The sequence below is a fragment of the Phascolarctos cinereus genome, unplaced genomic scaffold (genome assembly GCF_003287225.1).
Source record: "Phascolarctos cinereus isolate Bilbo 61053 unplaced genomic scaffold, phaCin_HiC Scaffold_3;HRSCAF=262, whole genome shotgun sequence".
NCBI classification, from domain to species: domain Eukaryota; kingdom Metazoa; phylum Chordata; class Mammalia; order Diprotodontia; family Phascolarctidae; genus Phascolarctos; species Phascolarctos cinereus.
In genome coordinates, this window is record NW_027555736.1 from 176,388,116 (window position 1) to 176,415,906 (window position 27,791).

A 27,791-nucleotide genomic window follows, 5' to 3' on the forward strand; every position below is an offset into this window, starting at 1 on the left:
GTTGAAGGTCTACAGAGCTGTTGTGCTGACCTCACGGCTGTATCCCTGTGAAACCTGGACAATATACCAGTGCCATGCCAGGAAGCTGAATTGCTTCCATTTTAATTACCTTAGGAAGATTCTAATGATGACCTGGCAAGATGAAGTACTGGACGGTAAGGTCCTTTCTTGAGCTGAAATGTCAACCATTCACACTCTACTACAGATAGTGCAACTCTTATGGGCTGGCCACATTGTTTGAATGTTAAATGTTTGCCTCAAATACTATTTTACAGAGAACTCACACAAGGCAAGTGCTCATATGGAGGTCAGAAGAAGCGATACAAGAAAATTCTCAAAGTCTCTGTGAAGAACTCTGGGATCAATTGTGAGAAGGTGGCACAGGACCACCTAGCATCAAAAAGGCACTGTGCTCTATGAGCAAAGCAAAATTGCAGTAGCCCAAAAGAAATGTGAGGGGCACAAATTTAGAGACATCTCCTTCTCAAATGTTTACAGATCCATAAAGGGTGTGAATTCCCAATTTGACTCAACATGTTCCACTCCTCTCATAATTGTCCACTTCACACTTTAAACAAAGCTCAACTTTATAAGCAGAGTATGGAGCTGAAGAATTTTCCCTTCATCCCCTAGTCTGGGAACAGTCAGTAGGATTATATGGTTTTTTCCCCCTCAACAATTTCTTCTTGCCAAGGAAATAAGAGAATATTATTGAGAACACAAAATACTTCTCTACTGGCTGGGCAGGACAGTGTCAGGGGCTGACATCTGCTGACCAATGATTAATACAAGAAAACAGGACCATCTGTTTCCCATTAATTGATAATATCATCTAAGTGATTTACTGGCATCAATTCACAGATAGATCATGTACTTTTCATGTGCTATGTATATGTTTTGAGTCCTCAGTCAAGGGACAATATCCCTTAAAATCAGTCCAACACTTGAATTCTTTCTTAGCCCAAGATACAAAGACAATGATATAAAAATGTAGAAAAATTAGATATAAAATTAAGAAATGGGGGTAGTTTTCACTCACTGAACAGCACCAAGCAGTTTTTGTCTTCCTCTCTCACCAGTCAGTTTGGAAAGAAAGGTGTTATTATGTCCTTAAAGCATATATATGACCTGAATCCTTGTGAACTGAGAGCTGCAATGAAGACAGACTGGAAAATGTCATGCCAAACACCTGCAATCCCTGCTACTAGGGAGGCTGAAACGTGTGGATTGATTGAACTCAAGAGTTCTGAGCTATTAAGGGGTTATAATAACTATTATTACACTATTGTTATACTTATTATTATATCATGCACTTACCTAGTGCTCTAAAGTTCACAAAACATTTTACAAATATCTCATTTTATCCTTAACCTGGGAGATAGGTGCTATTACTATCTCCATTTTACAGCTGAAAACACTGAGGCAGGTAGAGGTTAATTGATTGCCTAGGAGTAAGCTGATTGGGTGTACCAATTTCAACATTAATATGATGATCCATTAGGAGCAAAGGGATCCGGGTTACCTAAGGAGAGGCAAACTGATCCAGAAATAGAGAAGGTCAAAACTCCCAAGCCAATCAAAGTGGGACTAGACCAGGAATGTGCTATTGAATTCTTGAAATCCAAGAGCAGATCATTAAATTTTCAGTGTGAGCACTTACACCTGGAAAATAAACAAATGCTTAATTTTTTTATTTTGTTGATTGCCTGGACTTAAGAAAAAGGTATAGAAAATCCTAATAAAGCAGATTAAACTTAGAAGTGTGTCATGTGAAGTTTTAGGGCCAAAATGGTGGAATAAGGCAGGAATTCGCCTGAGCTCTGCAAAATTCCCCTCCAAACAACTTTAAAATAACACCTCAAAACAAATTCTATGGCAGAACCATAAAAATGGGTAGGGTTAAACAATTTTTTCAGCCCAAGACAACTTAGAAAGTCTCCAGAAAAGATCTGTCTTACTGAGGTGAGAATGAGGCATAGTTCAGTTCAGGTAAGCCACCAATAAACAGGCCCTGCCCCAGCAAACCAGTGTAGGCTCTGAGGGCAACTACATTAGCAGCAGTGATTTTCAGTTCACAGATGGTAAGGGGACTGAACAACTGGTCATAAAGGGATTACAGGGCACACTTTGCTGATACTGGGTGTAGGACTCTGTTGCACTGCCCAAATAGGGATCTGGGTCACAGTCTTAGGGGAGAAGGAGTATTAGCACACTAGAGTGTGTGGCCGAAGGGGAGAGGGGATCGTGGTCACAGGTCCGTGGTCACTCACAGGACAGCACAGTCCAGGAGAGTAGAGATGACACCTCTTCTTAGATCCTACCACCTTGGAAGAACTGAAAGCATACAGACTCCCCTCCCCCCAGAATTAGCTCTGAAAATATCAACATGAAAAATGTGAAGCTTAGGATAGCACCCCCTCTGCTGCAGGAGCATTGAGCCCAACTTTAACATAAAATTAAAACTCAAGGAATAAGTTGAAAAAATGAGCAAACCCCTCCCACCAAAAACAAACAAACAAGAACCTGATCATAGGAAGTTACTATGGAGACAGGGAAGATCAAAATACAAACTCAAAAGAGGACAACAATGTCAAAATGAAGGAAAAGATATGAATTGGTGTCAGGCCCGAAAAAGAACTCCTCGAAGAGCTCAAAAATTTGTTTCACAAAAATTAAATAACAGAGGTCAAAACAATTGGGAAAATAAATGAAAGTGATGCAAAAAAATCATGAAAAAAGAATCAATAGCTTGGTAAAGGAATCATAAAAAACGGAAAAAGATATACAAAAATTCACTGGAGAAAAAAACTCCTTAAAAAGAGAAAGTGGCCAAATGGAAAAAGAGGTACAAAAACTCAATGAAGAAAATAATTCTTTAAAAATTAGAAGTGGGCAAGTGGAAGCTAATAACTACATGAGACATCAAGATACAATAAAAAAATCAAAATGATGAAACAAATAGAATAAAATTTGGAATATCTCATTGGAAAAACAACTGACCTGGAAAACAGATCCAGGAGAAATAATTTAATAATTATTAGACTACCTGAAAGTCATGATCAACAAAAAAGCCAAGACATCATGTTTCAAGAAATTATCAAGAAAAACTGCCTGATATCCTAGGTCCAACAGGGTAAATAAAAATTGAAAGATTCTACCAATCACCTTCTGAAAGAGATTCCAAACTGAAAACTGCAGAGAATTCATGACCTAACTGGAAAAGAAGAAAATACTGCAAGTAGCCAGAAAGAAACAATTCAAATAGTGTAGAGCCACAGTCAATATTTCATAGAATTTAGCAGCTTCTACATGAAAGGATCAGAGGGCTTGGCATATAATATTCTGGAAGACAAAGGAGCTAGGATTACAACCAAAAATCACATACCCAGAAAAAGTGAGTATTATCCTTGAGGGGAAAAATGGATATTTAATGAAATAGAGAAATTTTAAGCATTCCTGATGAAAAGACCAGAGCTGAGTAGTAAATCTGATTTTCAAATATAAGACTCAAGACGAGCATAAAAAGGCAAACAGGAAAGATGAAACATAAGGGGAGACTGATATAAGGGATAGCAGATTGGGGGAGGTGACAGAAGTAAAATACTTGTGAGGAGGGAGAGGGCAAAAGGAGAGAAAGAAAAGGATAAATAGGGGAAAATATGATGGAGGGAAATAAGAGTTAATAATCATAACTGTGAATGTGAATGGGATGAACTCACTCATAAAAGAAAAGCAGACCACAGAATGGATTAAAAACCAGAATCCTACAATATGTTGTTTACAAGAAACACACTTGAAGCAGATAGACATACACAGAATAAAAGTAAGGGGCTGGAGCAGAATCTATTATGCTTCAGCTGAAGTAAAAAAAGCAGGAGCCATAATCAGGATCTCTCAGACAAAGCAAAAACAAAAATAGATCTAATTAAAAGAGATAAGGAAGTAAACTACATCTTGCTAAAAGGAACCACAGACAACGAAGTAACATCAATATTAAACACACAGACATATTATATATGTCTGTATGTATGTGTGCGTGTATACACACACACACACACACACACATATGTACTGAATGGTATAGGATCTAAAATTTTAAAGTAGAAGTTAAATGAGTTACAGGAGGAAATAGACAATATAACTATATAAGGGCAAAGAACCTCAACTCTCCCCTCTCAGAATTAGATAAATCTAACCAAAAAATAAACAAGAAAGAAGTTAAGGAGGTGAACAGAATTTTAGAAAAATTAAACATGATAGATTTCTGGAGAAAAATGAATGGAATAGAAAGGAATATACCTTTTTTTCTCAGAGCTACATGACTCCTACATAAAAACTGACCATGTATTAGAGCATAAAAACCTCACAACCAAATGCAGAAAAGCAGAAATATTAAATGCATCATTTTCAGATCACAATGCAATAAAATTACATTCAATAAAGATCTGTGGAAACATAAATTAAAAATTAATTGGAAACTAAATAATCTAATCCTAAAGAGTGGGTCAAAGAACAACTCATAGAAATAATCAGTAATTTCATTAAAGAGAATAACAGCAATGAAAACATACAAAATTTATGGGATGTAGCAGTACTTAGGGGAAATTTTATATCTCTAAACACTTAGATCAATAAAATCGAGAAAGAGCAGATCAATGAATTGGGCATGCAACTAAAAAATAACTAAAAATTACCAATTAAACACTACATTGGAAATCCTGAAAATCAAAGAAAGATGAATAAAAATGAAAGTAAAAAAATAACTATTGAACTAATAAATCTAGGAGCAGTTTTTATGAAAAAAATAAAATAGATAAACCATTGGTTAATTTGACTTAAAAAAAGGAGAAAACCCAATTACAAGTATCAAAAATGAAGAGGGTGAAATCACTACAAATGAAGAAATTAAAACAATTATTAGGAGCTATTTTGCCCAATTATATGCCAATAAATAAAATAATCTAAGTGAAATGGATGAATATTTGCAAAAAATAAATTGCCCAGATTAACAATAGAGAAAATAGAATACTTAAATAAGCCCATCTTAGAAAAGGAAATTGAATAGGTCATCAATGAACTACCTAAGAAAAAGTCCCCAGGGCCAGATGGATTCACAAGTGAATTATACCAAACATTTAAAGAATAATTAACTCCAATACTATATAAAATATTTAGAAAAATTGGCAAAGGAGTCCTACTAAATTCCTTTTATGACAAAAATATAATGCTGATACCTAAACCAGAAGAATGGAAACAGAAAAAGAAAACTACAGACCAATTTCTCTAATGAATATTGATCCAAAAATTTTAAATAAAACACTAGCAAGGAGATTATAGCAATATATCACAATTTTCACATATTATGACCAGGTAATATTTATTCCAGGAATGTAGGGCTGGTTCAGTATTAGGAAAACTATCAGCATAACTGGCCATATCAGTAACAAAACTAATAGAAATCTTATGATTATCTCAATAAATGCAGAAAAAGCTTTTTGACGAACTATAACACCCATTCCTATCAAAAACATTACAGAGCACAGGAATAAATAGAGCTTTCCTAAAAATAAGTATTATTTATGTAAAACCACCAGCAAGCATTATCTGTAATGGGGGATAAGCCAGAAGCCTTCCCAATAAGATCAATGATGAAGCATGGATGTTCATTACCATCTCTTTTATTCAATATTGTACTACAAATGGTAGCTATAGCAATAAAAGAAGAAAAAGAAATTGAAGAAATTAGAATAGGCAAAGAGGAAAGAAAAGTATCACTCTTTTTAGATGATATAATAGAGAATCCTAGAGAATCAACTAAAAAACTAGTTGAAATAACAACTTTATCAAAGTTGCAAGATATAAAAGAAACCACATAAATCATTAGCATTTCTATATATTACCAACAAAGTCCAGCAGCAAGACATAGAAAGTGAAATTCCACTTAAAATAATGGTAGATAATATAAAATACTTAGGAGTCTACCTGCCAAGACAAACCTAGGAACTATACGAACACAATTACAAAACACTTGCACACAAATAAAGTCATATCTAAACAACTTGGAAAAATATTAATTGCTCACGGGTAGGCTGAGATAATAAAATAAATATGACAATTCTACCTAAATTAACTTACTTATTCAATGTGACACCAAGCATCACCCAAAATTATTTTATAGGACTAGAAAAAAAAAACAACAAAATTCACCTGGAAAAACAAAAAGTCGAGAATATAAAAGGAATTAGTGAAAAAAATGTGAAAGAAGATGGTCTAATTGTACCAGATATCAAACTATATTATAAAGCTGCAATCATCAAAACAATCTGGTACTGGCTAAGAAATAGAGTGGTGAATGAGATTAGGCACACAATACATAGTAGTAAACAATCATAGTAATCTAGTGATAAATCCAAAAACCCAAGCTTTAGGATTACAACTCAGTATTTGACAAAAACTGATGGGAAAACTAGAAAATAGTTTGGTGGAAATCAGGTATAGACCAATATCTCACACTGTACATCAAGAAGTCAAAATGGGTACATGATTGGGGTGGGGAAACTGTGCAGCCCTTTGCACTTGAGAACCTAGAGGGCCACATGTGGCCTCAAGGCCGCAGATTCACCACCCCTGGTTTAGTCATAAAGGGTGATACCATGGACAAATTAGGGGAGCATGGAATAGTTTACCTGCCAGATCTATGGCTAAGGGAAGAACTTATGACCAAACAAGAGATAGAGAGCATTATGAGATATAAAATGGATAATTTGGATTAATATACAATTAAAAAGGGTTTGCACAAACAAAACCAATGTAGCCAAGATTAAAATGAAAGCAGAAAGCTGGGAAAAATTTTTTATAGCAAGCGTCTCTGATAAAGACCTGGAGAGAGGGAGGGATAGAGGAAAGGAGGGAGGGAGGGAGGGAGGGAGGGAGAGAGAGAGGGAGAGAGAGAGAGAGAGAGAGAGAGAGAGAGAGAGAGAGAGAGAGAGAGAGAGGGAGAGAGACAAAGAGATAGCAGAGGTTCATCTTTAAAAATAGCAAAAAAGAAAAAAAAACATTACAAGGAACTTCAGAGAGAGGAATAATAACTTTTGAGCTGGAAGATTTATTTAAAAAGGCAATCCATATACCACAATAATACATTGGATAGAATTGGGAAAAATATTTAATCTGCAGGACCTTTCCTCCAGGCTTTAAGCCTCACCTAATATTAACGAGCAAAGATTGTCAAATAGGGTTATTACCATAATCTTTTAAGGAATCTTACTAAATTCTTATATATGCATGGGAGACACTTCACTGGAAGAGAGCCTTTAAGATGGCTCTGAGTCAAATGCTTCTTTACAATCAATTGATCTATGAATTAATAATGAGCACAATGGGATACTATATTCTGTACATCTTTCAATCAATTTCATGATGGTAAAAATGTGGTCTACTGTGGAATATCATTTTTAAAAGCTTGATTCTTCCCTGTTAGTACTCCCAATAAAGGATACCCTCAATGTATGTGTGGGTTATTTTCACAAAATGTTTATTCACATCAGAAAGTGTGTGTGTGTGTGTGTGTGTGTGTGTGTGTGTGTGTGTGTGTGTGTATTGGAACCTGTTGAGGTTTTTTTGGTCATATTTTCTGGGGGGTGGGTTGGGGAAAAGTATTATTAAGGTCTGAGATTTAACTCTGCCTGTGGTATCTTACCTTCCTCTTCAGATATTTTGTAAATCAATCCCTCAAAGGCCTCACCTCCAGCACTGATCTCAATATATATATCAAATTCATCCGCTTTTCTCACTTTGTTCTCTTTAATGCCATTTCTACTTCATACTATAAGTACTTCTGGGATAGTGATATTAGAGTTCAACTATGATGACTACATTCTTGAATGTCAAAAGAATTTATTATAAAAATCTCTGTAGAGCTTTCCCACTTTTTCTGTTGTTTTCTTCTATTTTCATCCTTAAATACTCTAAAGATGACTGTGTAGTTATGACTCTTGCCCAACTTTCTTCAAACTAGTTTTTATCCTTTGCTGCTTCTTCATTTGATGACATAACACTGCTCATAATCTTCCATTTTCCTTCTCTATAAGATTTTTCAAATGAGTTTATATTCTAAACCTATGATGTCTTTGGATATCATATCTCTCCGCATGGCAAATAACTGAATTATTTACAGATTCTAAAGTGTTTTTTAGGCTCTTTTGTTCTCCTTGTCAGAGCAACTGCCTTATATTAGTTAAACATCTACATGAAATTATTACAATGTAAAAATACATTTTGCCATTAAGATCATGATTAAAATAAAACTTGTGGTTTTAGAAACAGAATCTTACACCAACAACACCATTTGTGGGGAAGTGAAAGAAAAAAGAAACAAGGACAGAAAAAAATAGAAGGAAGAGTGAGTTTTTAAGCCAAAGTGTTCAACTAATGTACTGATCTTGCAGGTAATGGGCCTTGGAATCTCTGACATTCATTACTGACAACATCCTGAGGCTTACCATCCTCAAGGGAATTTTCAAGAGGACACAAAAGGTGATGCTAATTAGCTGCCAGGGAAAGGGACATAAATAATGGTACCTTTGACCTATTTATTAAAAGTTTTATAAAGATAAAACCCAGATGCCTGCCAATTAGTGATTTTGTCCTTAAAATGCCAATCTGAATGAACCCTGTTACCTAAATATTTTGGACCCACAGGTAAAAGATGATGTCTTTTATTTTTTGCAAGGGTGGGGAGCAGTGTTGGTATAAATATCTAGGCTATATATATACATATATATATATATATATATATATATATATATATATATATATATATACATATATATAAAATCTTTTTTCATTAGATTTAACCACAGGTGTTGGCCAGGTTGGGGATCAAGGTCCTGGAATGGAAATGAACTCTAGAAACAGCTCCATTTAAATTGCTATGTTGAAGCAGTTTATCAACAGATTTATAAAAATTTCCATAACGGAGAGTTTGTTTTCTCCTTTCTTTATAACTCACATAGTACCTAGGGCAGCATTTTGTCCACTGCAGGTAACTGATCAATGTGGACTGATGAAAGAAATTTTAATTTCTGCTTCAGTCATCTCTTGCCTTGACAAGTTGCATCCTCTTTTCATTAATCTCTCTACTTCCAAACCTCCAGTCTTTTAAAAATTAGCTGTGTGAAAATGTCCCTGCCCATTGTTCCAATTCTGTCACTTCTCTTCCCTGTCATGACTGCATTTGTCTTTCATTTTAGGTTTACATTTCTTGCACTGATATTCTATTTTCATAATTTGCTCTTGTACCCCACTTTGTTAGCTCTTCCCACTCCTCTGCATTTCTCTCTGCACTCTTCTACCTTGTGCTGAAACAGATCCAAACAAAACTTATAGAAAATTCATTCTCCCCGCTCCACAAGGGGATTTTTTATAAGATCCCCATTTTAGTCACTTTAAAAGTGATGAAACAAAATATCTAAATAACTAATGTCATTTTTTTAAACACTAAGACTCTCTCAATAACGCTATATGGCTACAAATCATAGAATAATTAAATTTGACAAACATTTATTGCAACAGTTATAAATGTACCTGGCACAGTATTAGGCACTGGGAACAGAAACACAAAAACCAAATAGTCTCACCTCTCAGGAAGCTCACATTCTAATGGGAGGGTGGGAGAACAGCACACACACACACACCACACACACATACACACACACACACACACCCCCACCCAGAGAGAGAGACATAGACATAGCTATTGATATAGATATATAGAGATAGATATTACACACATTAAAGAGAAAGAGCTAAAAGTGGGAAAGGTCCAGGACTATGTCATACTGAAACTCACTAAATGCAAAAGCAGCTGCCTTATATCCCTGGTGTTTCTTCAGCAAGAAGAACCCAATAAGAAACCCAGAAACTGAAAGATATGACTGATGAGGTGCTAGAAAATTTTCAAATCATTTTAGTTGAAAATGTGTGACTGAGCTATGCTACAGAGCTCCTCTAGAGATGTCCACACTCAAAAGTTATAAATCACACTAATCTCATTTATGCACAATATGACTAACATTCCAGGGAATTTAGATTCAAAGTCACTGTCCTGTTTTAGTGATTATTTCCATTTTCCTAACAGGAACTTTTTTTCTGATTAAAAAAATAACATTTTCCCAATGTGATTCATTTGTTGCTTCTGCTCATTAATTACCTTTCCACATATATGTTCTTTCCTGTCCCAAGGGAGTAGAGGCTGCACAGAATGTGGTAGCATGAAATCTGCACATCACTCACTGAAACAAAGAACAGCTGTCACTCGTTTGCATCAATCTTGGTGTCACCACCTGTACATCGAATGAGTTCCATGAATAGATAAAAGTTGTTTTATACTGATGGATTCAAGTAAGAACAAAAGCTGCTTAATTGCTAATTTTTCAAATATTTTTCAATTTTTTTATACATCAGTTACTAAAGCCACAAGAGAAGGCATTAGATAGAAAAAGTCTGAGCTGAGATTTTGACCAATTTCAGTTCAGGGCCAGGGTCCCTTTATGGGGCCATGGCTCTATATGGGTTCCTATGTGTGGAAGCATTAGTATGCTGAGAAAAGTTATATCTAATTTGAAGCCTTATTTATAAAACTTCCATACCAGAGTGAGATGCCACATTGAAATTTCCTCTTTCTGAAGTTCTAACCTAGAGAGGCTGCTAAAACCAGGTAGCCTGAAAAATTAGCTTACTAATTCCCACAGTTACCCTCACCTTTCCCTATTTTCTTGGTACTTAAGTATTAATTCTTCCTCATGTTCTACTACCCTTGTAAACCTAAATTTGTGCTTCTTAAAGGTGAGTCAAATCTATGATTCACATACTTTTATGATTATGATGATCACATAGAATTTCCAAAGGGGGAAATCTGATTTCTGATCATGTATTTTTTTAGACACTGTATTTTTTAAAAATATAAACAAACTTATAATGTCAATACACTATTATATCTTCAAAGTGACTGCTTGATTCTAACACTGTGTCAACATAATTTCAACAAAGCTGATTAGAAAAAAAGTTCATTTGTTTTGGCTGTATGACGTATCTGAATTTTTTCCCCCAAACAAATAATTTTAGTTGTTCAGGGGTCAACTAGACCTTAGGTATCTGCAACCTTAGGTATGACTACAACTGCAGTCAGTTAAAATACAGATATAACTTTGTTAATAAAACTTATAAAGATGGCTGCAAAATAGTATCTACACATGGCAGCTTATGAAAAATAATACTACCTTCTTTTACCGCAGAGCTCTGTCTCAATAAAAAAAGTTAAAGTTATCTAGACACTTTTGCAACTTTTTGTATTTCTGGTTTTCAAAATGTTCAGCAGGGACATAAACAGAAAACTAGAGTTTTGAACACTTGGCAACAAATTTATATTAATTTTTAGAGTCCTTGTATCTCCTATGCCCCTAAAATAACTTTTGAAATTAAATAACTCTATACAAGGGAGAGTCTACATGAGGAGCGGCTAAAAATTTGGACCAGAATAAAGATCAGTAAGCCATGGAATATAAGTTAAATATTTTCTCAACCCTATATATATGTTTTCCCTTTAAATAACTTAATTTTTAAAGAAAGGAATAAAAAACTACAGGAATAAAAACACAGAGGAATCAAACATCTTCTTAATCAGACCTCAGAATCTTTGCATCCTAGAATGAATGAAAGGAACATTTGCTGCCTGTGGCCATGTGCAAAGTTACAACTCTGACAAGTCCTTGCAAATCAATGGTAATTCTTTTAAAAAAAAGTAACTTACAGAGTAAATCCACTCCAAACTGATGCTGAGCAACATGCTCATAGATGGAGGTCAATATAGGTAAAAGAGCCACTGTGGTATAATTGATATTCTGAGAGACACCTTTAATCTGTGTTCGGGAATGGGTGAACTTCCCAAGCTTTAGGTTTTCTGAAGTCTTCTCCAAATCTTCTGCAGCATTTTCAAAGAATGCACGTAACCCAGCCTTTACAAGCTCTGATCCTGATTTCATTACTGTTCTATAAATATAAAATGTTCACAATTAGACTCTTTAGGTGAACTTTTATTCGACTGTACTTTGATAACTGGTGTTTCAAAAGATATGTTGGAATGGGTTTTGGACAGACATTTAACTTTGTAGTCCCCAGGATATAGTATATTGGGTTTGGTGAAAATAGTTAACTCTTAAGAGTGAGAATGATAACTTCAAATTAAGCAATTCAATTCAATAAATATATTAACTGCTTACCTAGTTATGGTGCAGTGCCTAGTTGACAGGAATAAATATTGGGATTCCCCCAAACGAACAAGATGAACAAGAAATTGACTTTGGCTATGTATTTACTAGCTTAAGAGAAAGTTATATTTATTCGCATGCCTCTATAAGCAAGGGCTTATGAAAAGACCTCCCTGAAGTTCATCATGAAATGCCATTATTGTCATAGTAAGAGGCCTTCTGCCTAACCAGCAAAAAATATCAATAAGAAACTGTTTTGAGGAGAATCTATACCAGTAGGTTTTTATGGAGAAAACTGGGGAAATGATAATAATTTTAAATACCCTTCAGATTCAGATTTTGATGAGGCTTTAAGATTTTGGTTTATTGGATTGCTAGATGAAAAAAAATGTGACTAACTAGGTTTTTTAATAGACAATCTCTTGGCTGGCTATACGGGTGAAAAGGCATAAAAATATCAGAAATGGTTTGAGGCCATAACAACTAATTAAAGGATTCTGAAATCTTTTCACTCATGATTTGACACATCCTCTGTCATTTCCCTTTCTCAGACTTCCCCAGGTAGGCAGTGGCATGTCTTTTGCTCCAGAGGCAATAAATGAAGTGAGGAGAGCAGAGAAGCAATCTTTAATAAGCTGTAAAAGAAAACTTAGGCAAATTTACCTTGTGTCAAGTGTCTGAGCTAGGATGTGTAGGCAGCTCACCATTGTAGTGGAATCACTTCCTAGAATGAAAATGTAAAGGGTCACCTGTGACTTTACAGACTGTTCTGCCTTTCTTTAAAATGCATTTTACTGTAATCAAAGTTCACATAGTATAACCTGTTGTAATTAAGCAACAATATATACAATGCTATGCCTCTGTTTTAAACTGATGCATTTATTCTATTACTGACTCAGTCTCCTTTTCTATGATTGGTGTTAGAAGCAAATCTTTAAAAAAACATTCATTGATGTGGAAAACAGGAGTTGTTAAAGGGGACAAGAAGATAATTTATCATACTTTAGACTTATGGTAAATATGTGTGACACTTCAGTCCAAAGCCTTAGGTTTATTTAACAAAGCACCAGATAAAGAAAAAAATTAAGTTTAGGATAATTACAGGGACAAGGGCAGGGACAGCTTGATCAATACTTCACTGAACTTACCAAAGAGGGAAATCCTATGTCTAACAAGAGCAGCAAGTTTGCAGAACAGGCTAAAGTAGAAAAGAATGCAAAAGAGTAGGAAAAGCAGAGAGATTAAACAATTGTTCAGAATTCAACATTCAACAACTGGCAGAGAACAGAGTAAAGGGAAGGCATGCTGCAGCTCTCTCAAAGGACACTCTGTATCACACACAGAAAGACAATTCTGTTTCTATCCTGTAATGGGATTATAAAGACTATTTAAAGGATAATTCTAACCCTGTTGAAAATAACATATCTGGCCCAGGTGGGGATTTGTTTTGCTTAACTACACGTGTTTTTAACAAGTTTTGTTTTTCTTGCTTTCTCATTGGAGGAGATGGGGGTGGAGAGAGAGCATGCAGGCCTGAAATAAAATAGAAATGAATTTTTAAAGAAAGAAAATAACACATAGATGGTGATTGCTGTTATCTTGCATCATTTAAAAATCACATCTTGCTAGCTTTTTTTTTTATAACATTCAGATGTAAAGGTATATTATGGTCCTAGAACAAGTTAAAAGTTTAAGGAGTAATAGATGGCAAATCATTGTATAATTTGCACATAGGCATTGTGCAGTTGGGAGAGGGCGAGAGAATTTATTGGAAATATAAAGGCAGTCAGGATTAAAGGAGCAAGGGCAAGGCACTTCTCATTTCTGAACCAGTTTTCTCATCTGTAAATCGGGGTTAAAATATTTCCACTACCTATTTTGTGAAAGAAAACACATTTTGAATGATAAACTTCTATATTAGGGGGCTTCATGGTGTTATGGAAAGAGTGCTGGACTTGGAGTTAGGAAGATCTAGATTGGGATTCCTACCTCAGAAACAGCAGTATGATCTTAGGCAAGTCATTTATCCTCTCTAAGCCTCAGTTTGCTTATAATGGGGATAATAATAGTATCTACCTCACAAGGGTTGTTGTAAGGCTCAAATGAGATCATATATAGATATATACATACATATGTATATTTTGTACCATTTTGCAAAACAGGCCTTTACAAAGGTAGTTCATACATGAAAATTATTATTCAAATACAGGGGAGTTTTGTGCTACAGAACAAGATTTGAAATAAATTACTTTCCTGCCTTGTGATGCTCATGGATAGCTAATGGTGTTTCACCTCTCTCCTTGGGATGGCTGCCATTCCTCCCAAGAAAGATCTCGATGAAGGAAGGACAGTTATTTATTGCTTTTATTTTCTCTGTACATTTATCTCATCTCTACTTGCTGAAACTGTACATACCCTTCAAGGCCCTCATCAGAGGTTATCCCCTACATGAAGCCTTCCCTGATTTTCCAGTTGGAAATTAACTTCCTATCCTCACAAAGGTCATAATGGAAACACTGATAATAGCTCAGATATATATATATATACACATATATATATGGTATTTTATGATGTACAAAAGTGCTTTATGACTATCATGTCATTTGATCCTCACAATAATATCATTTATTTAAAGCAAATATTATCCCCTTTTACAGATGAGGAAACTGAGGCTCCAATAAACTAAAACACATGCCTAAAGACATATAGCTAGTAGTAGACAACCAGGGACTTAAAACCAATCTCCCGAGTCCAAATTCATTTATCTTTCTACTATAATGACTGTCTTTCAACTTTAAGAGCATTTTGCTTGTACTTCTCTTATGTACTTAATATATTCTATTTTGTCTCAGTTATTTATGCATATGGCTTATCTCTCCTGGTGGACTGTGAGCTCTTTGCATTGAGACTCTGCCTTATTCAGTATTGTATCTCTTAAAACTGGTACATAATGTTTACTGAATGAAGATGTGTGAACAGTGGGGACTGCTGGGGACCTGAACTTTTTTTTTTTAGTTTAGAAGACTTAAAATTTATTCCTGGGCCCCATTTACTAGAACTGAGTATTTAATGGAAAATTCCACTCAGAACATCTCATCATAAGTCATTTATTCTAGCCATGAAAATAAGTAACAGTTATAAAGTAATAAGAACATATCAAAAGAAATCAGGCATTACATCGATTAGAAAATAAATATTCTCTGCCTCTTTCCCCTTTGTATTTGGCTTTTGAGGGAATCTGTGTCTGAAGAGAATTCTTGGTGGTTAAGGTAATGGTATTAGGGATGAGGTGGTTGGTTGGTCAAAAGACCTGGTTCTACAGTTCTGGTTCTTCCACAGACTAAGAGCAACTTCTAAGCAACTTCACTTTAATAAACCCTAGTTTCTTCCTCTATAAAGTGACTTACAGGTTTTGTTTCGGTCTGGATCTGTTATTTCCTTGGTGTAGGGAACTCTACAAAGAAGAAACTGCCTACTGATACACATCAGCAACTCTTCATTAATTTATAGTTTGGAGAGTTGTATAGGACACTGAGAGGTTAAATGACTTGTCCAATCACGATGTATCAGAAACAGAACCTGAATCCAGGTTTTCCTAGTACTGAGCAGTCAGGTCTCTATCTATTCACTACTCCTGGCTGCCTTTGAGCACACAGGTTACAGGAGTCTGAATTGTGTAAAAGCTAAGTTTCACAATACAATAATAATATTTAAAGACAATTCTTTTTTTTAAACTTTTTTTTATAAAGACAATTCTTACAAGAATAATGTCTTGGGGCCATAAGTATACGGCTAAGTTGCCTGGCTCTTTGCTTCCATGGAATCCTAAGTATTGTAAGAATTCTTAATGAAGAAGCAAGGCCTAGACCTAGAACTCTGAAGTCTTTTCCTATTTACATGGAGAATGATTTAAACAGGACTGTTGCTTTAAGCCCCAAGTTGCCAGGCTCCAGAGTCCTTCTGTTCTGCTTACCCATAGCTAATCTTATAATACTTGAAGTTTTTGAAGATAACAACTTAAAAAGATGTCTGGTAGCTTTTCTAACTTCAAAAGTAACCTGAAGAATAAGAACCAGGAGAAAGATTTGGGAACTACTAGCCTAAAGAGAACAAGAGCATAAAGAAGCATAATGATGAGAGTAATAAAGGCTTGCAAATATGGACTTATTAAGTATATGCATTTCAATATTCCATTTGGTTAATTAGTAAGAGAGAAATAAGTGTGGTTTAATGGCAAAAGTGCTAGAGTTGTGAGGACAGACCTGGATTCAAATCAATTTCTGATACTAACTGTGCAACAATGGGCAAGTCACTCAGCTTCCTCCAACTTTAGCTTCCTTACCTATAAAATGAAGTTAATACCCATAATAATTACCTCTTAAGATTGTTGGGATGCTTAGAGAAGATAATGTATGTCAAGGGTTTTCAAACCTTAAAGTGCCATACTGTCAGCTATTATTTTTAGTATACCAACAACTCAACTATTTTTTAGAAAAATCTTTGGCAAAACAACATATATACACACACACACACACACACACACACACACACACACACACACACACACACACACACACACACACATACACCCACATATTATATATTGTCTATTGTCTCTCTCTACCTCTGTGTGTGTGTGTGTTTGCGTTTACACACACACACACACACACACACACACACACACAAATTTCCAGTAAAGTCCTACTCTGATATCTCATTATGGTATAGAGGTGAACCTGCGCTCTCAAAGGCTATGTTAGCAGAGCACAAGCTGGGGTGGGATGGAATGGGGCGGGAGAAACTAGAAAGGCTTTGAGCATAGGCCTGGTGACATATACTTTGTCTTTTTTTTTTTTATGTCCAGTTTAGCTAGGTTTGGAAAACCTTATTACCAGGAGATTGGCAATTAGGTGATGAATAATTATGGCCACAGCAACTAATGAATTACAGCAAAAGTCTCCTAACTGGGCTCTTGGCTGTAAGGCCTTCACCACTCCAGTCCATTTTACACATTGTTGCCAAAGCAATTTTCTTCAAGCTTCCTATTGCCTCAAAGATAAAAATATAAACTCCTCTGTTTATAGCCCTACATGTCCTGCCTCCAACTTTTCTTTGAAGTTTCATTGGATATTACTTGTGTACCTACACTCTGCGTTTCCAGTCAAACTAGCTTTACCTTTGCTCCTCACACATTCGACTCCATATCTAGTTTCTGGGCCTTTGCACTAAGCCATGCCCCGTGCCTGAAATGCACTCTCTCCTTAACCTCTGCTTCACAGATGCAGCTTAGGCACTATCTTCTACATAAAATCTTTCCTGATACCCTCAAATGTGACTGTCCTCTCCCCTAAACTATCTTGTATTTAATGACTTTGTATATATTTATTTGTATATACATATATATTTTGATATGTCCTTGCTTCCATTACAATGCCAGCTCACTTCAAAGAGGGATTGTTTCATGCTTTGTACATGATCTCCAGTGTCTAGGACAGCACTTGACACAGAATAGGCATTTAATAAATACTTATTGATTGGCTGAAGACAGTCTATCAAGACATGAAGAGTGTGATATGTGTGAGGGAATACCTACATGGATGAAATCACAGATCTTTTGATGTACTGAAATAATAGACTCTAGATGGAATTTCAGTAAAGGGTCAAAAGGTGGCTCTCTGAATAAGTCTATTTCCTTGAATTTAAAAAAAACATAATTAAAAGATGATTTTTTAGGAATAGGAAAAGTCTACAAAAGTACACAACTGCTCTCTGTTAGATTTATGTAACTATCCTACTTTTGTTTCTACTTTGTCTCTTATATTTTTAATATTTAATGAAATAAATTTAGACTACTTAAAATGTTTAGCAAATTTTTAAAGTATTCATAAATTTTAAGATTCTCATACTTTAGACTAGGATATACCACCCCCGCCCTAGCCACATACATGCCCTCTGTAGTTACTGAACTTAAATATTTATTTTTGTAAAGCTTTTTTCCCCTACATGATTAGTGATGCTTGATAGCAGGAGATCCTTGTGGCATGAGTACTATAGGTTCAGCAGACATTCAAAAGTGATTTGTTGCTGAAAAGTCCAGGCAATTTACTTTTTCCTACACCACACAAATGTAGAAAAATGTAGAATATGGCTGAATATGCCTATCAGGCTTGTGTCATTTTATTTCTCTATTAGCCATCAATCAGGTGTGCACATTGAGACCTAACATTAAAATATAGCTTTGAGGAAAAATTTTCTTCCCTATCAGAGGCTTAAATCAAGTAAGTCTTCCTGGCTCTTGGATCAGATATTTTGATTGGGAAAAACAAGTGAGACTTACTCCAAGGAGTATAAGGGTTGATTCCTTTCCATTTTTTAAGACATCCTAAGAATGGGCTTAATAATAATGTAGTCGCCTATAGAAATCTATTCTTCCTCAAAACTAGATGCCCCTTTTCCAAAGTCTGAAAATGTTACAAGTTACAAAGTAATCTCAGGCCTTTGATAAATATTACTTGAGGAAGAGTGATGAGTACATAAAACTAACCCCTCTTTCTTCCTTGCATTTCTTTTTAATAGCCAACAGAATACATTAACATATGCCTTTTTCCAAAAAAGAAGGAGCAAGACAAGAAGACCAAAATTATAGTTAGCAACAACTATCAAATCAACAATCTATTCCTTAAATTCTCTAAAGGATTTACTCTTTACTTTTTAAGAAACTGAGTCTTAAAATAAAACACACATACATGCACATTATGAACTTTCCCTTACAAACTGACTCACCTGGCCACCATTTCTTTCTCTTTATTAGAGGCATACCCACTGCTACTGAGTGGCTTTAGTGGGGATGAAAGGAAGTACAGGCAGTGATTGGTGAAGTACTGGTCGACCAAGGGAAGGAGAACCTGGAAAACCAGTTATAGGTTAAAGGATCCACTTTATTTTTTTAAAGTAGTTTGTTCTTCAACTCAACTTAATGGGAGCCTCCATTATAGCACTCCATTAGTCTCATTTCTATAAAGCTTTTGAGATGACATTTAGAAGATGTACTCAAGTCCAGGTACTCACTCATCTATCCATCTAAAGCTTTCAGATGTTAAAAATCCTACTCTCAGAGTTGGCCCACTGAAGCCATCTAGTCCAACTTGTAACTGAAAAAGAATCCTTCCTATACATTAGTTTCAAGTAGTCATCCTGTCTAGCGCCATAATGGATCATTGTAATTACACTGAATTAAAATTTTATTTTATTGTTTCTTCTATTTTCATTACTGTCATCATATATACTTCTGCCTGGTTCTCATTAATCAATTCTGTAACAATTCTAGTCTTCTCATGTTTCTCTGAAATTCCTTATATTTGTCATTTTTGTGGTGTTATGATATTTTGCTATATTCACGTACCACCATTTATTTAGCCTCTCCTCTATTGATGGGGACCCACTTTGTTACCACAAAAAATGCTGCTATTAACATTTTGGTTTCTCTTCCTTAAATGTCATCTCTCTTCAATCCATCTTCTACAATGCTGCCAAAATGAAATTGTAAGATCCAATACAAATTCCTCTGTTTGGCATTTAAAAATCCTTTATATTCTGCCAGTCTAGGCCTATTTCACATGGCTGTCTTCATGCATAAGCTGCTCCTCACACACAATACTCCATATCTTGTCTCCTTACCTTTGCAAAAAATGTTCTGCCATGCTTGAAATAGACTCTTCTCCTCACTTCTGCTTCTTAGTATCCCTAAGTTTCCTTCAAATCTCATCTCAGGTGCCACCTTCCATATGAGGCTTTCCCTGACTATTCTCTTAACTCTTAATATCTCTTCCCAAAATTATCCCCTCAGAAATTATCGTGTATTTCTTTGCCACATACTTGTTTATGTGCATGTTGTCTCCTCCATAAGAAGTTAAGCTTCTTAAAGGCAGGGGTTGCCTCATTTTTGTCTTTGCCTTCAACTTAGTAGACCTTTAATAAGTGCTTCTTGGTTGAATGACTGGCTGTATCTGAGACACAGTGGGCACTTAAATGTTTAGTGACTGACTGGCATATTTATAACTGTTCTTTCTGATCTCCTTGGGATATATGCTTCACAGTAGGATCTCACAGTCAAAAGACATGGACATTTTAGTCATGTTTTTAGCAACATTCCAATAAGTTTTCCAGAATTCAGAAGTGTAACAATTCACACCTCCATCAACACTGCATTAGTTTGCCTTTCATTGTGCAGGTCCCCAGCACTGACTATTTCTGCCTTTTATCTTTGGCAGATTTCTGGGTATGAGGTAAAACTTCAGTGTTGTTTTACTTTATATTTCCATTATCATTATCATTTTTGATTTGGTACAATCTTTCTTATATTAATTACGTACAGTTTTTCTTTTGAAAATTATTTGTTCCTATCCTTTGGTCACTTATCTCAAATGGTTGGATTCACAATTCCACCAACAGTGCATTAGTGTCCCAATTTTCTCACATCCCCTCCAACATTTTTCACTTTCCTTTTCTGTCATATTAGCCAATATGATAGGTATGAGGTGGTATCTCAAAGTTACTTTAATTTGCATTTCTCTAATCAATAGTGGGCTGCTATGTGGTACAGTGGATAGAGTGCCAGGCCTCAAGTCAGGAAGATCTGAATTCAAATCTGGCCTTAGACACTGACTAGCTGCTTGACCCTGGGGCAAGTCACTTAAACCCTATTTGCCTCAGTTTTCTCATCTGTAAAATGAGCTGGAAAAGGAAATGGAAAACTGTTCCAGCACCATTACCAAGAAATCTCTAAAAAGGGTCATGAAGAGTTAGATGTGACTGAAATGACTAAACACCAAAAAAAAAATAGTAATTTAGGACATTTTTATATGACTATAGATAGCTTTGATTTCATCTGAAAACTGCCTGTTCATATCCTTTGACCATTTATCAATTGAAGAATGACTCATATTCTTATAAATTTAACTCAGTTCCCTATTTACTTGAGAAATGAGGTGTTTATCTGAGACTCTCACTTTAAAATTTTTTTCTAGTTTCCTACTTTCCTTCTAATTTTGGCTGAACTGATTTTGTTTATGCAAAACCCTTTTAATTTAATGTAATCAACATTATCCCTTTTACATTCCATGATACCCTCTATTTCGTTTGGTCATAAATTCTTCCCTTATCCATAGATCTGACAGGTAAAATATTCTATGCTCCCCTAATTTGTTTATCATATCACCCTTTATATCTAAATCATGTTTTAATTCTAAATCATCATTGACCTTATTTTGATATACGGTGGAGATGTTGGTTTATACCTAGTTTCTGTCAAACTACTTTCCAGTTTCCCCAGCAATTTTTGTCAAAAAGTGAGTTTTTGTCCCAAAAGTTTGGATGTTTGCATTTTTCAAACACTAAGTTACTATGGTCATTTACTACTCAGTATAGTATACCCTAATCTATACCACTGAGCCACCACTCTATTTCTTAGCCAGTACCAGATTGTTTTGATGATTATTACTGCATAATATAGTTTGAAATCTGGAACTGCTAGGTGGCCTACCTTCACATTTTCTAGGTCTGTTAAATAAATAAGCTATTATCTAAGCATTTCTCCCCCATTTTGTGCTTACACAGTTTATCCTTCAAATCCAGATGTTGGAGTTTGCATTTGCTCTAACTAAATTTCACCTTATATTTGGCCCACAGATCCAGCCTGTTTGAGATCTTTAAAGCACCAGATTCTTCCATTTGTGACCTTTTCTGTTTTTTTTTACCATCTGTAAATTTGATAAGTATGCCATCTGCATATTTACCCTAGTAAGTTATAAAAATATCCACCACAGCTGGGACAAGAGTAAAACCCCATTGCCCCCTGCTACTGAAAGAGTGACCATTCAACCATTTCTAAGCCTGCCTCCTATAGTACCATTTTGCCCAGATCTCTCCATGTAATCCACAAGGATATCAAATATACTGTGTTTATAGATATTCCTCTAATCTGTTGGTCTAGCTGTCATTGCTTTGTGGTGATGGTCAAGTAACCTTGTCAACAAAGGGAATGAGGATACTTAGCATGACTAGGATGGATATATGAACAGAGAAGGCTATGGGAAGGGGTCTCATGCATATACAAGGGGAAATACTTTACTCTTCAAAGGTTAGTTATACTTCTAGTTAGCTCTTTGGGGAGGCAGATAGCAGGAAGAAAAACAGCACATATGGTTTTGTAAAGATACCATTATTTACTAATTTAGCTGGCAATTCTTAATGGCTAGATCACCCCCAATGCCATCAAATTGTTAATAATTGGTGGTGGAGTGGAAAGAGTTAGAAATTATTTACAACCAGAGGCTCTGGCTTGAAATTCACCTACTTTTATGAGGGTCACAACCCTTTGAGGCCTGTTTTTTCATCTGTAAAATGAGGGGGTTAGACCAGGTGACCTCTAATCCAGCTCTGATCCAATGATATCTATTAAGCTCACTTAGAAATAGAGAAAATTTTTTATTAATTTATAGACACAGGGTATCACTTACTTTGGCAAAGAATTTAATCTCTTGGTCATGGGGAGACTTTTCTGTTTTCCCACTGCTGACAATGGCTTCTACAAAGATACAACACAACTATCAGGCAGCATAAGACACAGGTGTAGCATTAAAGAAAAACCAACTTGCTTGAAAGCCTTTTCTGAGATGATTTGTGGTCCATAAAATATTTTGTTCTGCAAATATATTTATTAAACACTATACATAACAGTTTTGACTAAAAATATCTGAAAGTTTCAGTGTCATTTAAGCTCAGCAAGAATTAGCAGTATGATATTGCATGGCAAACAGAAAAACTAACAGAATTATAATTGTGATCTCAGTACTCTTAATTGTCATTGCTGTTATATCCCTTTATCAAGCAAGATAATAGACACAGAGAGGTTCAGCTATCCCTGCTTGATCAAAAAGCAACAAAAATAAAAGAGTTAAATTTAGACTTAGTAGTAACAAATGAGTCAGACCTAACAGTGGAATCAATGTCTAAAGTGCCCCTCTAGTAGGGGAAAAACAATACAAAACAAGATTTTCCCTACAACAAATTGTCAAATGTCAAAATAATTATGGACAATGGTAACACAAAATTAGCATTATTTAAACAGCACAAAAAGAAACAGCAACAACTTTGTCAATGTTTCAGGATGAAACTTACCCAAATGGGCAATAAACTCTTGAGCAGAGTCAACATATTTTAGAATCTTCTTCAAAAATTTATAGGCAAACCTCTTTTCCATTGAAGAGGCATCCAATTCCATATCCTTCAGATCCCTAGTTGGGAAATAGAGCAAAATCATCAGGAAATAACAGAGATATTATGACACAAGTAAATATTAATATTGTTTTTGTCAAAATTATTTCCTTAAATGAAGGTGATTCTTCTGTAATATTAACTTCATAATGACTCATCACTTCAATCAACAAGTCAGCCAGTTAATAAGTACCTCTTACAAACCAGTCACTGGCCTGGATAATAGGGATAGGATACAAAGACAAAATCAGTTTCTACCTTCAAGGAGATTACGTTCTATTGGGGAAACATGTACATATATAAACAGTACACATATAAATATGCACGTATATATACACTCATATAATATGGATAAAGATACATATATGTGTGTGTTTATATAATACATATCCACAACACATACATATATGTATACATACATAAATATAAAATAATTTCTGAAAGGAAGGCACTGACATCAGGGGAGATGAAGAAAGGCTTCGCAGAGGATGTGGCATTTGATCTGAGATCTGAAGAAGGCTAGGAATCCTACAGGGCAGCTGTGAGGAGGGAGTATGTTACATAGAGAGCAGCCTGCGCAAAGATATGGAGACTCTTGCTTTTGTATCAGTTGGCTGGAGCTAGATTGTTAAAAATGAAGAAGTAGAAGAAACCTTAGAGATCATATTTCTTCACTAATAAGAAAGAAAAACAAAATCATTACATTTAATTCTTTTTACTCTATAGAAAACTACATGCCTACCCTTGAATAATCTGTTCTTTTTTTTAAACAGATTTTTATTTATATCATTTGCTTTTACATTACTTAAATTTCTCACTGTATTCTGTACTCTCCCTCCTTTCAAAAAAGCACTCCTTAATTACAAAGAATTAAAAAGAAAAAAATAAAATGAAGGAAAAATCACCAAAATCAATTAATAACTTGAAAAAAATTTGATATTATACGCAGTGTTCCATGGCCAAGGATTTTCTCACTCATGCAAGGATGAAGAGGAGGTATACTATTTTGTGGTTGTTTTTCTTTCTATTTTACAATGATGTAGTTATTGAATATATGTTTTCCTGGTTCCATTTACATCATCTTGATTCAGTTCATCTATCTCTTCCTATGCTTCTTTGTAATATTCCATCAAATTCATATGCCACAATCTGTTTAGAATTCCCCAATCTCTGTGACCTCCTTTTTTCCATTTCTTTGATGAAACTAAAATTACAGGTATAAATATTTTTGGGTAGATGGAGCCTGTTTTGTTATTAATGACTTCCTTGGGTTATATATCTAGTAGTGAGATCATTGGGTCAAAAGTTATGGTCATTTCAGGCAGATTATTTGCAAAATTTTAATTGTTTTCCAGAATGGTTAGAAAAATCTATTCTGAAAACAGAGCAAAAGAAATACCATAATAAATCTAAATGACATTTCTATCAATCCCACTGTTATAAAATGTCAAACCATCATTCCTCTAAACTTTAAACAAATTTTCTTATGAGGCTTTGGATTAAAATGGCTTGATCATATGAGTAATTCACCATTCTACTATGAGATTCATATAGCCAAAGCAATGGAGAGTTATTCATATACCTGCTAACATTATGACAATTTATATAACCTCATATCAAATGTAAGGTCCTTGAGAGCAGAGACTATCTCCTTTTTTCATGGTGGCCCAGTGGCTGGAAAATAGTAGGTATACTTGCTGAACTGTCTAATTGAATCACCAGAAATGTAGACAAATGCAAATTGTCCCCCAAATAGATGGCCTAGAATAGAATTGTAGATGCTCTCAAATTCTGAGGTCTGTTTACCCTTCTATAGGAAGAAAGGCCTAACATTTCTCCTTTGTTTACTGCTTGTGTTTTCTGAAAAAAGCCTTTCATACTATTTTCTTAACCTTGTGTGCTACTAGGGTGGGTTATGGGATACCAAAGCCTTCTGTTCTTTTGCATTCTCCCACATTTTTCCTCACATATTCTATTTTGGGTCTATTCTTCTATATCATTACACTTTAATCAATGTTAAATAATAATTATCATTCCTTCCTCTTGGTCTTTATTTCTTATTGTTACTTTTTTCCTCATAATTCTGACAGAGATAATTTTTTCTTTAATTTATGCTTCACCAAATTGTTTAAAAACAAATCACAGCTTGCTTTGCTTGACTATCCTTATTTGTTATAAGGGAAGGTTCTTTTGGCAAAAGGGGAGTGGAGAGAGGGAGCCAGTGGGTGGTGACAGCGATATAAAAGACAACAAGCTGCAAATCATAGCATTCATCCATTCCAATATAAAGAATAAGCTTTAAATTATAAAGAGATTCTGAATTCAAAGTTTTTCTGATATATCTCTTCTGCTGTCTGATTTCTTGATAATGAAGTAGCATATATTATTTTGTTATTTTATTTACAAGACAGAATGACAATATTTTTCTGGATTTTAAAATAAATGAGTTCTAAGACCCAATCTTCTTGAAAACGACTTGTGGTTACATCTATAGCAGGGGGAAACTGCAAGAAATTAAAAGCATAGAGCACCTTACACAGGAAATAAATTTCTTCAGGGTAGTAGATATACAAATACCGAAAGAAAAGATCAGGTTTTTGTTACTTATGAAGAAGAGGGAACATGGCCTATATGGCACACCCCAAAGGATCACACTGCACAGTTAAAACCCAAATTTTCAACAATAACACCTGGTATTTATATGATGCTTTAAGGTTTACAAGTGCTTTGCATAAATTATAATGTTATTCCTGCAACAAGCCTATGGGATAGGTATTACAATTATCATCCCCATTTTACACATGAGAAAACTGAGGATAAGAGACTTGAAGTGATTTGTCTATGGTCACACAGCAAAAAAATTTTCAGAAGCAGGATCTGAACTCAGATTTCTCTACTCCAAGGCCATCACACTTTTCAATGAATTATACTGCTTCTTAAGAGGCATGTACATACAAAAGCAAATTAAAAACTGGGGAAATTATATGTAAAATGAAGGCATAAGGACAGCTAGAGCCTAAGACAGAAAAATTTTGAGAGTTTAAGAATTATTTTTCTTATTAGTTTTTATATGTAGAGTGGTCTGTAAGCTGAAAGCCTGAAACTAGCATTTCAGGGGTAATTGAATGCTTTCTCAAAGTCCTTGGGGTAAGGAAACAGCTCAAGATAGGGATAGAAAACAGGGAAGCATGTGAACGGGAATTAGTCCTTATATCTTTAACGGATTAATTTTTCTCTCACAAACCTACATATAAGAATGAAATTTAATCAATGGATAGTGGTAATATATAGGTAAAAACAGTTTTAGCTGGTGAGATAAAAGCGAGATTGGAAAGATAATGTATAGAAACAGCTTAGCACTTTGAAAGGACAGCTAATTACAAATGGCAAAAAGTCTCACAGAAAACAGAACAGTCAATACCTCCTTGAGCTGAATAAAGCCAGCTGTGGTTATACACAATAAGGTGACCAATACTTTCCTCAGGCTTAGAAAGTAAGTTTCCTACAAAAGACTCCAGAAAAGGTGATACAACTTTCCCCATGATTTCGTTAGATCTTTTTTTTGATATTGCAGCATCTCTTAGCTTACCTATATTTTAGGGAAGCATCTGACAATATCTCTCACACTGTTCTTGTGGAGATGACAGAAGTAGGTTAGATGGAATGCTCCAGAGATCTGTGCTTGTCCCTGTGTTATTTAATCAATAGCTGTATAAAGGCTTACTATGAATGCTTATTAAGTTTGTAAATGGCACAAAACTGAGATGGAAAGCTAACACCTTGGATGACAGAATCAGGATCCAAAAACAATCCTGAGAAGCTACAATATTGGGCTTACCCTAAAAAGATAAAATCTGACATAGATATTTTGGATTAAGAACATATCTTATAACGGGTTCATAAATCAAATTCACATGAAAAAGAGATATTAGATGTGAGGTATGTCACAGACAGCAGTTTTTCGGAAAGAGATCGAAGGGGTTTGTGGTATGCTGTTAGCTCAGTATGTGGTAACATAATGATATGGCAGACAAAAATGATAAAATGATTTTAGGTTACATTAGGAGTCCAAGATTAAGAAAGAATAGTGCCACTGTGCTTGGCTTTGGTTAGAACACATCTGGAAGATTGTACTCAGTTCTGGGCATCACATTTTAGGAAGGACACTGATAAGCTGGAGAGCATCTAGGATGATGAAGGGTTTTGAGATTATAGGATCATAGATCTAGAGGTAGAAAGCGTAAGACAGGT

At 35.0% G+C, this 27,791-nt stretch overlaps 1 protein-coding gene across 1 annotated transcript in view; it reads right to left on the reverse strand.

Moving 5' to 3' along the window:
• The window catches only part of RYR3 (ryanodine receptor 3), a 731,065-nt gene that overhangs the window by 118,650 nt on the left and 584,624 nt on the right, over nt 1-27,791 (reverse strand). Inside the window, exons 58-64 of the mRNA XM_078151313.1 lie at nt 23,445-23,560; nt 22,784-22,851; nt 19,050-19,171; nt 13,415-13,464; nt 12,930-12,990; nt 11,810-12,048; nt 10,211-10,292 (exon numbers count right to left, since the gene is read on the reverse strand). Of these exons, the coding sequence (XP_078007439.1) occupies nt 10,211-10,292; nt 11,810-12,048; nt 12,930-12,990; nt 13,415-13,464; nt 19,050-19,171; nt 22,784-22,851; nt 23,445-23,560 (738 nt within the window). The remainder of the gene's footprint in view (nt 1-10,210; nt 10,293-11,809; nt 12,049-12,929; nt 12,991-13,414; nt 13,465-19,049; nt 19,172-22,783; nt 22,852-23,444; nt 23,561-27,791) is intronic.